This window comes from Nomascus leucogenys, chromosome 15 (genome assembly GCF_006542625.1).
Source record: "Nomascus leucogenys isolate Asia chromosome 15, Asia_NLE_v1, whole genome shotgun sequence".
Taxonomy (NCBI): Eukaryota; Metazoa; Chordata; class Mammalia; order Primates; family Hylobatidae; genus Nomascus; species Nomascus leucogenys.
Window position 1 is genome coordinate 16526483 of NC_044395.1, and position 11707 is coordinate 16538189.

The 11707-nt window shown below is 38.7% G+C and overlaps 1 protein-coding gene across 1 annotated transcript; it reads left to right on the forward strand.

Annotated features, from left to right (window-relative positions):
* Nucleotides 1–283: 283 nt before the first annotated feature.
* On the forward strand, nt 284–11225 carry MPZL2 (myelin protein zero like 2). The gene is made up of 6 exons (XM_003253224.4): nt 284–455; nt 1452–1618; nt 1901–2111; nt 4351–4498; nt 7289–7364; nt 9370–11225. Exons 1-5 carry the CDS (start codon nt 398–400, stop codon nt 7350–7352), a joined length of 648 nt encoding a protein of 215 aa, XP_003253272.1. The 5' UTR covers nt 284–397; the 3' UTR covers nt 7353–7364; nt 9370–11225.
* Nucleotides 11226–11707: the final 482 nt, after the last annotated feature.

Genomic DNA, 11707 nt, shown 5'->3' on the forward strand with positions numbered 1-11707 from the left:
GGGGCCAAACCCATAACAGTCTGGGACATTTCAGACTGGCACCACCTCCTCTGGCTGTTTCCGAGGCCATCTAGAGGCCAGAGCCCAGTCAGATTAACTGAAAGTAAAGAGAGGACTGCGGGAGTTTGGGACCTTTGTGCAGACGTGCTTGTGCTCGTTAGTGCAGAGGGCGGGAGAGAGGAAAGGAAGGAGGGCATTGGGAGCTGAGGCCCCACCTTTCATTTCAGAAAAGTGCACAGGCAGAGCGGGCTGAGTCACAGGCACAGGTGAGGAACTCAACTCAAACTCCTCTCTCTGGGAAAACGTGGTGCTTGCTCCTCCCAGAGTGGCCTTGGCAGGGTGTTGGAGCCCTCGGTCTGCCCGGTCTGGTCTCTGGGGCCAAGGCTGGGTTTCCCTCATGTATGGCAAGAGCTCTACTCGTGCGGTGCTTCTTCTCCTGGGCATACAGCTCACAGGTAAGAGCCGGCGGGCTTCTCTCAGCGTTTCCTCCTTCACTGCTCACTCTACGAAGTTAGCTAATTGTCTTAGAAGTTGCAAGACTTTTGTTTGGGAGACTGAGCCACAGATACAGTTTGTTTTACTTTGGGTTTTACTGAAACCAAAGTTGGTGGACTGTTTTTGGAGAACTGCTCTCGGACAAACAGGTTTAGGTGTGTTCAGCTGCCAGTGATTCAGGCACAGAGAGGGCTTTCTAATCTCAGGTTACATGCCATTTTTTTGTGTGTGGCTGTTCTCAACCTCCTACTGCTGGCAGGACTTGGCATTTGGATTTCTGGGTGTGGGTCTTGTCTGTGACTCTCGGCAACACCAGGAAAGTGGAGATTGTTAGAGAGAGACCTACTGTGATTTTGAAAGTGCCCCAACACACACATTCTAAATGTAAATATCAGGGTAAAAAAAATGCCACGTGGTATAAAGGTTCTAGGGGTGCAGGCAAACATAAACTGTCTGGAGTTGATTAATTCAGTTCCTGTAATAGACTAGTAACTACAAAATCCACATAAGGACCCGTCTGGAAAACTTACCTGCTAGGAGACCACTTTACATACAACACATAATGCTTAACCTTAATACATAATGTAATGTCTAATCAATGTTATGATTCATTTTAATTTTTTGTTTATGCTTTCAATTCTACTTGCGGATGTTAGTAGTTTGTTATAACAGTTTTGAAGTCAGTACCACGAGGCGAGGCTATCATGCTGTGGAGAAAGTAAGAGCACTACGAAGGCTTGCTGTGTGGTAGTTTAGTTGTCACATGGAATGGGAGGGTCCAGGCTGCATACAGGTAGGAGTATGTAGATTCTGGGTGAAGTCAGTTTGGGAGCTGGGGCATCTCAATTTCACTTTACTTTAAGTCCTACTCAAATATTTATTTTGGAAGTGTCAGCAGAAGTTCTCACAATACTACATCCCCTGTTAACCCTTCTTTTTCTTCTTTTTCATTGCAGCTCTTTGGCCTATAGCAGCTGTGGAAATTTATACCTCCCGGGTGCTGGAGGCTGTTAACGGGACAGATGCTCGGTTAAAATGCACTTTCTCCAGCTTTGCCCCTGTGGGTGATGCTCTAACAGTGACCTGGAATTTTCGTCCTCTAGATGGGGGACCTGAGCAGTTTGTAAGTAGATTATCGTCATTTTCCAGGGTACTCTTTTTTAGGGAAATAATAAGCCAGTCCATTTCTCCTTTCCCTTCCAGTATTTTTCTTAGCAGCAAGCACAAGGTTAAGCTTGGAAACAATTCTTGGGACAGAGACTGAGAGGCCGTTGAAGGGGAAAGCAAGCGACAGAGCCGCAGACAGGACAGTTGGGTTTGCTGGTGTTTCACTTCTGCTCCCACCATCTTGGCCTCCTTGCCTGGGTGCTAAGTAAGAAGACCTTTTGCCATTTCCCCTCTCTAGGTATTCTACTACCACATAGACCCCTTCCAACCCATGAGTGGGCGGTTTAAGGACCGGGTGTCTTGGGATGGGAACCCTGAGCGATATGATGCCTCCATCTTTCTCTGGAAACTGCAGTTCGACGACAATGGGACATACACCTGCCAGGTGAAGAACCCACCTGATGTTGATGGGGTGATAGGGGAGATCCGGCTCAGCGTCGTGCACACTGGTAGGTTATGCAGGGAACACTGGTTTTGGAAAGGATGAGAGCTTGTAGAAAAGAAAGGGGCAATCTTTGTTAAGGCTGAGAGAGAGGGACAATCTTTTGTGATGGATAGAGAGAGGGACTAGCCCTTCAGAACTGGGAGCCTCAGAGGGAGACTGAAGAGTTCTGGGGTAAAAGGAGAAAGGCTTTGTTTGGCTGTGGAAAGAAACAGAAAGTAAAGCAAAGGAACTCAGAGAATCAGTTACAAAAATGGCATTGAGATTGTGAAAGGGAGAGGGAGCAATTCTTTGATAAAAGGCTTACAATAGGTCTGTTCACTCACTCATTTATTCGAGATACTTATTGAGTACCTACTCTAATGCTAGGCACCGTCAAAAGTGCATGACACACACTACCTCATTGAATCCCCACACCACTCTAGGAGGCAGGTACTAATGATGGTAGCTAACACTTACTGAGTACTTCCCAAATGTCAGGGGCTTTACATGACACATTTTATTTAATCTTTACATATCTCATCAATTTATTGTGCATTTAATGCCTCCCATCTTGCCAATGAGGAAACGAGGCTCACAGAGGTTAAGTCATTTGCCCTGAGTCATGTAGCTGATAAATGGAGTAACTTAGGACTCAAACCCAATCAACTTTGAATCTAAAACTGTGCTCTAAATTGGTGCATTGTATTGTCTGCATCCCTATAAAGGACAATCTGGAAAACCATGCCAAGCAACAAAGAGCAAAGTACACAAAACTTACGAGTTGTAGATCTGGGTTTGAGTCATTGCTACCATTTACCAGCTATCAGTAAGTCTTATTTTCCTCATCTGTAAAGTGAGAATAACACAGTGAGGATCATGGTGAGGATAAACTGAGACAATAAATGTGAATATGTCCCAACCTCTGAATTGTACTTAACAGCTGAGTGTTTATTTTGTACAGGCACAGCATGGAACAACTTACATGAATTATTTTATTTTTTGTTAAGAACTCAAGAGATGAATATCATTATTTCTGTTTATACATGACGAAACTGAGGCTCAAAGAAGTTAATTACTTCAAATCACACAGCTAGGTATTTCAACCTAGTACTCTCTGGTGTGTGCTCTTAACCAACACTACTCCAAATATATAAGCCTGTGCAGTGGTATGATTTCCTTTCGTTCATAGTACAGTTTAAAACCATTTCTCAATGCCCCACCAATAGAGGGCTGTGTGACTTTGCAGAAGTCATTTGAGTATTGAAAGAAATAATGTAATGGTTTTGGACCTCAGTTTCTTCATCTGCACAATGAACAGGTTAAACAAACAAAAAATCAGTGGTTCTTAAACATATGTGGGTAATTATTCTTTGAGAATCAAATGAAAGCCATGGCCCTGCTTCCCATGAAACAATGGAGACATACAAAATGAGACATGGATTCTGTGGGCTTGCAGACTACCTTCCATCTTCTTCCCCATCCTCCTTCATGGAGTCAAGGCTGGGAATCCTGGGCTAGACATTCTCTAATGTCCTTTCTGGCTCTGAGGGCTTATGGAAGTATAATCAGAAATAAAGCTAAAGGACAAGAGAACCAGGGTTCACAGACTCTAGTGTGGCTTAGGGGACCTTCCCTCTGGTTTCCCTTTTCCATCAATTATCCACTAGACTGTAGCTTCTGATTTACTTTCCTATCCTCTCAGTGGCATGAGCTCCTTGAAGATGATGTCTTTTTTGGCTCTGCATTTCTATCACAGTGCTAGGAATGCAGTAGGCCCTTAATAAATCTGGCCCTTAATAAATCTGAATAAATGACTGACTGAATGAAAGTGGTGAGAAGTCAGGGAGAAATGGGTTGGGCACTACGTTTGATGAGGTTAGCAAAAACCTTACCCCATAGGTAGTTCAACCCATCCAGTGGTTTTCAAAGGTGCATCAGAATCACCTGGAGAACACGTTAACACAGATTGCTCAGCCCCACCTCTAGTGTTTCTAATTCAGTAGGTCTGGGTGGGGCCTAAGATCTCCATGTTCTCAAGTGATATTGTTGCTGTTACTTTGAAGACCACACTTTGAGAACCACTAAAGTATGTGTATGGTTTTCCTATTGCTAGTAGGATTTACAAGGTAATATAGTATTTTATGCATAAAGGTAGGATAAAGGAAGATTCCATCTATTGATTAAATGCATCCCTATTATGTCATTAGATTTCATTGTAGTCCTCTTCTTTTTAGAATCCTAATTTAATCTTTTTCTCCTTACAGTACGCTTCTCTGAGATCCATTTCCTGGCTCTGGCCATTGGCTCTGCCTGTGCACTGATGATCATAATAGTAATTGTAGTGGTCCTCTTCCAGCATTACCGGAAAAAGCGATGGGCCGAAAGAGCTCATAAAGTGGTGGAGATAAAATCGTAAGGCTGGGCAGTTCTGGGAAAGTTCTAACACTCTAATGGCGACTCTTGGTATTTTGCAATGGGCTAAATAGTTGCTGAACAGATGTTTTTCCCTTTAAGTCAATCCTATATAAAAGAATTCACATTTGCAGGACAGATAAATTAGGTATGAACTAGTAACTTTACAAAAGCTTTCTTAATTTCACAAAATATTTCCTTATGGGATTTCTTTACTATGTGGGGCGGCGGGGGGGGGGGGTTGATTTTATAAAAATCTGCTATGTAAAGCTTTTCTAAAAAATCCCTTATATTAAAGTGAAGCATACATTTGTAAAAACCACTGGGCTAGGCAGTCAGCAGGGCCACTATGAGTCAGGGCCTAGGAAAGTCTGTTGTGCTGATAGCAGTTGTTCATTAAATGTATTTTAAAATTGAGATAAAATTTACCCACCATAAAATTTACCCTTTTCATGTTCACAAAGTTGTGTAGCAATCATCATTAATTGCAGAACCTTTTTAAGCTCCCTCCCCTAAAGAAACCCCATATCCATAGCTATGTCCCCTTTTATCCCCCCTCACCAGCCCCTGACAACTACTCATCTACTTTCTGTCTCTATGGATTTGCTTATTCTGGACATTTCATTTAAATAGAATCATACAATATGTGCTCTTTTATGCCCAACTTCTTTCATTTAGCATAATGCTTTCAAGGCTCATCCTTGTTGTAGTGTGTATTAGTATTTCTTTCCTTTTTATGACTGCATAATATTCCATTGTATGCCTATACCACATATTGTTTGTCCATTCAATTGATGGGAATTTAGGTTTTTCTACTTGTTGGCTATTGTGACTAATGCTGCCATAAACATTCATTTACAAGCTTTTGTGTAGATCATATGTTTTTAATTCTCCTAAAAGTGGATGTCGGGTCTTATGGTAACTCTGTTTAGTTTTTGGAGGAATTGCCAGACTGTCTCTTAACAGCTGGACTATTTTGCATTCCTGACAGCAATATATGAGGGTTCTGATTTCTCCCCATCCCCCATCCTCCTCGACACTCATTTTCTTTTTTCTTTTTAAATCATAACTGTGTATTAGGCCATTCTTGCGTTGCTATATAAAAAAAATCCTAAGACTGGGTAATTTATAAAGAGGAGATTTAATTGGCTCACGGTTCTGTGGATGTACAAGCATAGCGCCGATGTTGGTTGGCTCCTGAGGAGTCCTCAGGGAGCTTTTACTGATGGCAGAAGGCACAATGGGAGAAGGCATTTCGCATGGAGAGAGCAGGAGAAAGTGAGAGAGTTGGAGGGGGGGTGCTACATAGTTTTATATGACCAGATTTTGTGAGAACTCACTCACTATTGAAGACAGCACCACGCCATGAAAGATCTGCTCCCATGACCCAAACACCCTCCACCAGGCTCCACCTCTAGCAACGGAGATTACAATTCAACATGAGATTTGGGCAGGGACAAATATTCAAACTATATCAAGCCATCTAGTGGATGTGAAGTGGTATCTCACTGGGGTTTTGATTTGCATTTTCCTAATGACTTGATGTTGAGCGTCTTCCCATGTTCTTATTGTCCATTTGTGTATCTTATTTGGAGATGCATACATTCAGAGTTTGCCCATTTTAATATGGGGTACATTATTTCACTTATTCTTGTTGAGCTGTAAGAGTTATTTAAGGGATACTAGTTCCTTATCAGACATACAACTTGCAATTATTTTTTTCCCATTCTGTGGGTTGTCTTTTCATGTTCTTCATAGTGTCCTTTGAAGAACAAAAGTTAAATTTTGATAAAGTCCAGTTTATCTATTTTTTCTTTTGCTGATAGTGCTTTTGTGTCTCATCTAAAAAACCACTGCCTAATCCCCAAGATCATGAAGATTTATGGCTATGTTTTCTTCTAAGAGTTTTATAGTCTTAATTTTTACATTTAGATCTTTGATTTATTTTGAGTTTGTTTTTGTATATGGCTGAGGCAGAAGTCCAAATTCACTCTTTTGCGTGTGGATATCTAGTTGTTCCAGCACCATTTATCTCATTTCCTTAATAAATATTTACTGAAATAAACAGACCTTTTTTTTTTTTTTTTTGAGACATACTTTCGCTCTGGTTGCCCAGGCTGGAGTGCAATGGCATGATCTCAGCTCACTGCAACCTCCGCCTCCTGGGTTCAAGCGATTCTCTTGCCTCAGCCTCCCAAGTAGCTGGGATTACAGGCATGCACCACCATGCCCAGCTAATTTTGTATTTTTAGTAGAGATGGGGTTTCACCATGTTGGGAAGGCTGGTCTTGAACTCCTGATCTCAAGTGATCTACCTGCCTTGGCCTTCCAAAGTGTTGGGATTACAGGCGTTAGCCACCGCGCCCGGCCAAACAGAACTGATTTTAAGAAGCCTAAGCAAACCCAACTCTGAGGTTCTAGTTTGAATAGAATCAATAAAGAAGACTTAGGTCAACACAAAATTTTTTATTTATTTTTTGAATAACAAATATAAATTAGAGGTGGGATACTAATGGTAAAATAAGGCGTCTGCTTTAAAACTCTGGAGTTCCCGAATCAGAACCCAAACTGTACTCCCTTACATTCTGAAAAGTCTCTAAGTTCAGAGGTGTAAATATTATTAATTAGATGGCACCAGTTTAGCCTGTGTAAACTTCAATCTACTCCCAAGTGCATGTAATTCTTCCAAAAATATGGGGGAAAAATACCTTACCTGAAGCTTCTGTGGGATTTACCTACTTGCTTCTTGTCTTGTTCACTTGACATTTGGTTTCTGCTTCTTTGTTACAGAAAAGAAGAGGAAAGGCTCAACCAAGAGAAAAAGGTCTCTGTTTATTTAGAAGACACAGACTAACAATTTTAGACGGTAAGGTTCACAAATAGGTTGATTTCTTTCTTCAGCTTTCTGACATGTCCAGCCCATCTCTAATGAGGACTCTCAGAGCACTTTATGGCTGTTAGGTGTTTCCCATATGAAATTAGAGGAGCTGGGTCAGGGAGACAAAAGTCTTCTATTAGTCTTATGGATAGCTCCTCCTTCGAGTGCATTTTGTGCAAAAGATTAAGAAGCTGGACTCTACTGCCATTAAAGCTGAGAGAATCCTAAGGTTATTTGTGGCTTCGGGGTTATATTTATTACTACTACTAATAATAAATATTCAACAAGTAAATAAATCTTTTTTAAATCAAAAGATTAGTATCTGCTTATTCTGTTTTTTTTTTTTAAATTGTAAACCAATTATGGTATTAAGAGAGTGACTCAATAGACATATCTGGCAGTTTTTACAGGAGAGCTTTTGTACTATTTGGAATTGATTTCAACTCCTCTCATTTAGTTATTGGCACTAATAACTATGTGAAATGAATCCAGTTTTAGTAGTGTATAATTTCATTTTTCCAGTTTTCAGGTTCATCAGGCTTAAAAAGTAGGATAATTTATTTCTCTTGTCTTTGTTTTTGAGACAGGGTCTCAATCTGTTGCCCAGGCTAGAGTGTAGTGGTGCGATCTTGGGTCACTGCAACCTCCCCGTCCCAGGCTCAAGTGATCCTCCTACCTCAGCCTCCCAAGTAGCTGGGACCACAGGTGTGCGCCACTACACCCAGCTAATTTTTGTACTTTTTGTAGAGACAGGGTTTCGCCATGTTGCCTAGGCTAGTCTCACCTGAGCTCAAGTGATCCACCTGCCTCAGCCTCCCAAAGTGTTGGGATTACAGGCGTGAGCCACTGCGCCGGGCCAATTTATTTTTCATATGCTCAGAATTTCTCCCATTCTCTGAAATAGGTCCACACATTTAATTGCTAGATGTTATAAATCCAGACATGCAAACTTAAATTTTATGCTCATAAGAAAGTTCTTGATATTAATGACTTTATCCTGTAAAACTCTGGCTCTGTTACATGGGAGGAAATTTTTTATAGACCATTATTAGTTGCAAAGAGGGTCACATTTTTATAGACTAAAGTGAAAAGACCTCAAGGATTTACAAAAGAGAATATGGAGAAAAATGATTGTATTGTAAAACCAGAAAACCAAAATTAACTCCAAAATCAGGGAGTTTTTACCAACCAATGGCTATTGTCTTTTTAAAGTTAAGGGGATTATCTAACAAGTTGGGGTCATGGAAAATAAATATGGGGGATGTTTTAGATCAAAAGAAACTTAAGAGATGAACACAATCAAAGTGCAATGTGTGATCCCCAACTGGATGAATAATAGTGTGAACAAGCTAGTTGTAAAAAAAAGCTTGGAGGGGCAATTGGGAAAGTCTTGAATATGAAAATGTTAAATATATGGATAATATTAGGGAATTATTGTTAGTTTGTATTAGGTATAGTGATGGTATTGTAGTTATAAAGAAAATGTACCTATTTTGAAAAATGCTTACTGGAGTATTTAGGGGTAAATGTCAGCAATTTATTTTAAAAGCATAGGAAAAAAGCAAATAAAACAAAAAAGGCTTCAGAATTAGGTGATGGGGGAGATGAGGGGAGAAAAGAAAAGAATGAATTAATGAATTTAAGGGATGGGTAAATTCCACATACTCTCTTCTCTACTTTTCTGTATGTCTGATTTTGTTTGTAATGAGAGTGAGAAGTGGGGAGAATATGGAATGTATGTGTGTGAGCAAGTTGTGGGTCATCCAAGTGTCCATGCAAGTACTTAGAGGCTATGATTTAAGGATACTAACTCTGAAAATTATGTAATAAGGATTAGGAAACTTCTTTTAAAAATTAAATTGGGGGAGAATATGAATACTTTCCCTCAGAATATTTTCCTTCTAATAACATATATGTAATTCATAATGCCAAGTATTCCCATTGTACTCTTCTCACATATATTATCCATGTAAACTTTTGTTTTGTGTTTTAGGAAGCTGATGATTTCCAAGAACAAGAACCCTAGTATTTCTTGAAGTTAATGGAAACTTTTCTTTGGCTTTTCCAGTTGTGACCCGTTTTCCAACCAGTTCTGCAGCATATACCTAGACAAGCAACATCCCTCTGGAGCCAGCACAGTGCTCCTCCATATCACCAGTCATACACAGCCTCATTATTAAGGTCTTATTTAATTTCAGAGTGTAAATTTTTTCAAGTGCTCACTAGGTTTTATAAACAAGAAGCTACATTTTTGCCCTTAAGACACTACTTATAGTGTTATGACTTGTATACACATATATTGGTATCAAAGGGGATAAAACCCAATTTGTCTGTTATATTTCCTTTCACGTATTTCTTTTAGCAGCACTTCTGCTACTAAAGTTAATGTGTTTACTCTCTTTCCTTCCCATATTCTCAATTAAAAGGTGAGCTAAGCCTCCTCGGTGTTTCTGATTAACAGTAAATCCTAAATTCAAACTGTTAAATGACATTTTTATTTTTATGTCTCTCCTTAACTATGAGACACATCTTGTTTTATTGAGTTTCTTTCAATATTCCAGGTGATAGATTTTTGTTTTGTTAATTAATCCAAGATTTACAATAGCACAACGCTAAATCACACAGTAACTACAAAAGGTTACATAGATATGAAAAGATTGGCAGATACCATTGCAGGATGAATCACTTGTCACTTTTCTTCTGTGCTGGGAAAAATAATCAACAACGTGGGTCTTTCATGAGCAGTGATGGACTGTTTAGCTTACTATGTTTCCCCCTCAATTCAATGATCTATAACAACAGAGCAAAGTCTATGCTCATTTGCAGACTGGAATCATTAAGCAATTTAATAAAAAGATTGTGAAACAGCATATTACAAGTTTGAAAATTCAGGACTGGTGAAAAAAATCAACTCTAAATGATGATAATTTTGTACGGTTTTATCTAAAACTCTGAGAACTAGAAAACACTATTAACTTTTTTCTTGTTTTTTTTTTTTTTTTTTCTTTTGAATTCTAATTCACTTGTTTATTTTGTGGGAGGAAGACTTTGGTATGGAGCAAAGAAATACCAAAACTACTTTAAATGGAATAAAACCAACTTTATTCTTTTTTTCCCCTGTACTGGTAAATAAAGCAAACTTTATAAGTGGGCGATTGAAAGAAAAGTGCCTTTTAAGTGTTTAGTTTCCCAGTGTCCTTCCAAGCTTAAGATACAGAAGCATTTGTTCAAAGGATAGAAAACATCTAAAAGTTTAGGCTCAGGATCAATCTTTACAGATTGATATTTTCACTTTTTAATCAACTGGACTGCAGATGTTATTTCTTTTAACAAACTGGAATTTTCAAACAGATTATCTGTATTTAAATGTATAGACCTTGATATTTTTCCAATACTATTTTTTTTAAATTGTATGATTTACATATGAACCTCAATTCTGAAATTCATTACATATCTGTCTCATTCTGCCTTTTATACTGTCTAAAAAAGCAAAGTTCTAAAGTGCAATTTTAAAAGTGTAAATTACATCTGAAGGCTATATATCCTTTAATCACATTTTACATTTTTTCTTCACAATTCTAACCTTTGAAAATATTATAACTGGATATTTCTTCAAACAGATGTCCTGGATGATGGTCCATAAGAACAATGAAGAAGTAGTTAAAAATGTATGGACAGTTTTTCCAGCAAAATTTGTAGCTTACGTCTTGGCTAAATAGTCAAGGGGTAATATGGGCCTGTTGTTTGGTGTCTCCTTCCTAAAGAGCACTTTTGTATTGTAATTTATTTTTTATTATGCCTTAAACACTATGTAAATAAACCTTTAGTAATAAAGAATTATCAATTATATAATTTGTGTATATACATATCTAGAAGTTCTACACTGCAGGGAAAACAGATGGATATATATTTGATCTTTACCGAAAAGTTTTCTTAGTAGAGACAACCTGCAAGTCAGTAATGGATACAGTTTCTACTGGGTAAACAGAAGTATACGGATTTCCACAGAATTTTCACATTGTTTTGGATAGCTGGGAATCGGGCATAACAACACTACTTAGTTTGAGGGCTCTTTCAAAGAAAAGTATCAAAGATTCTATTTAGTACTTTGCATTACACTTTTAACAGGGAAAACTACTGGCTTTCAAGTCTAGTAAAGGAATGGAAATTGAAAAATGGAAACTTATTAATTCTTCCCCAAAGCGAAAGCATACTTTTATTCTCCTCCTGCTTTCATTGACATGTGGCAATTTCCAGGGAAGAGGCTTACTGATTATTAAAGCAGCGTACTTATTGTACCATCTCTTTTTCAGAAGTATGTGATGCCATCT

What these genes read in the sequence shown, in the direction of transcription:
- MPZL2 (XM_003253224.4), top strand. Translation starts at nt 398, where the DNA reads ATGTATGGCAAGAGCTCTACTCGTGCGGTGCTTCTTCTCCTGGGCATA. An exon ending in CCTGGGCATACAGCTCACAG is followed by an intron (nt 456 to 1,451) that starts GTAAGAGCCGGC and finishes TTTTCATTGCAG; the next exon opens with CTCTTTGGCCTATAGCAGCT. An exon ending in ATGGGGGACCTGAGCAGTTT is followed by an intron (nt 1,619 to 1,900) that starts GTAAGTAGATTA and finishes TCCCCTCTCTAG; the next exon opens with GTATTCTACTACCACATAGA.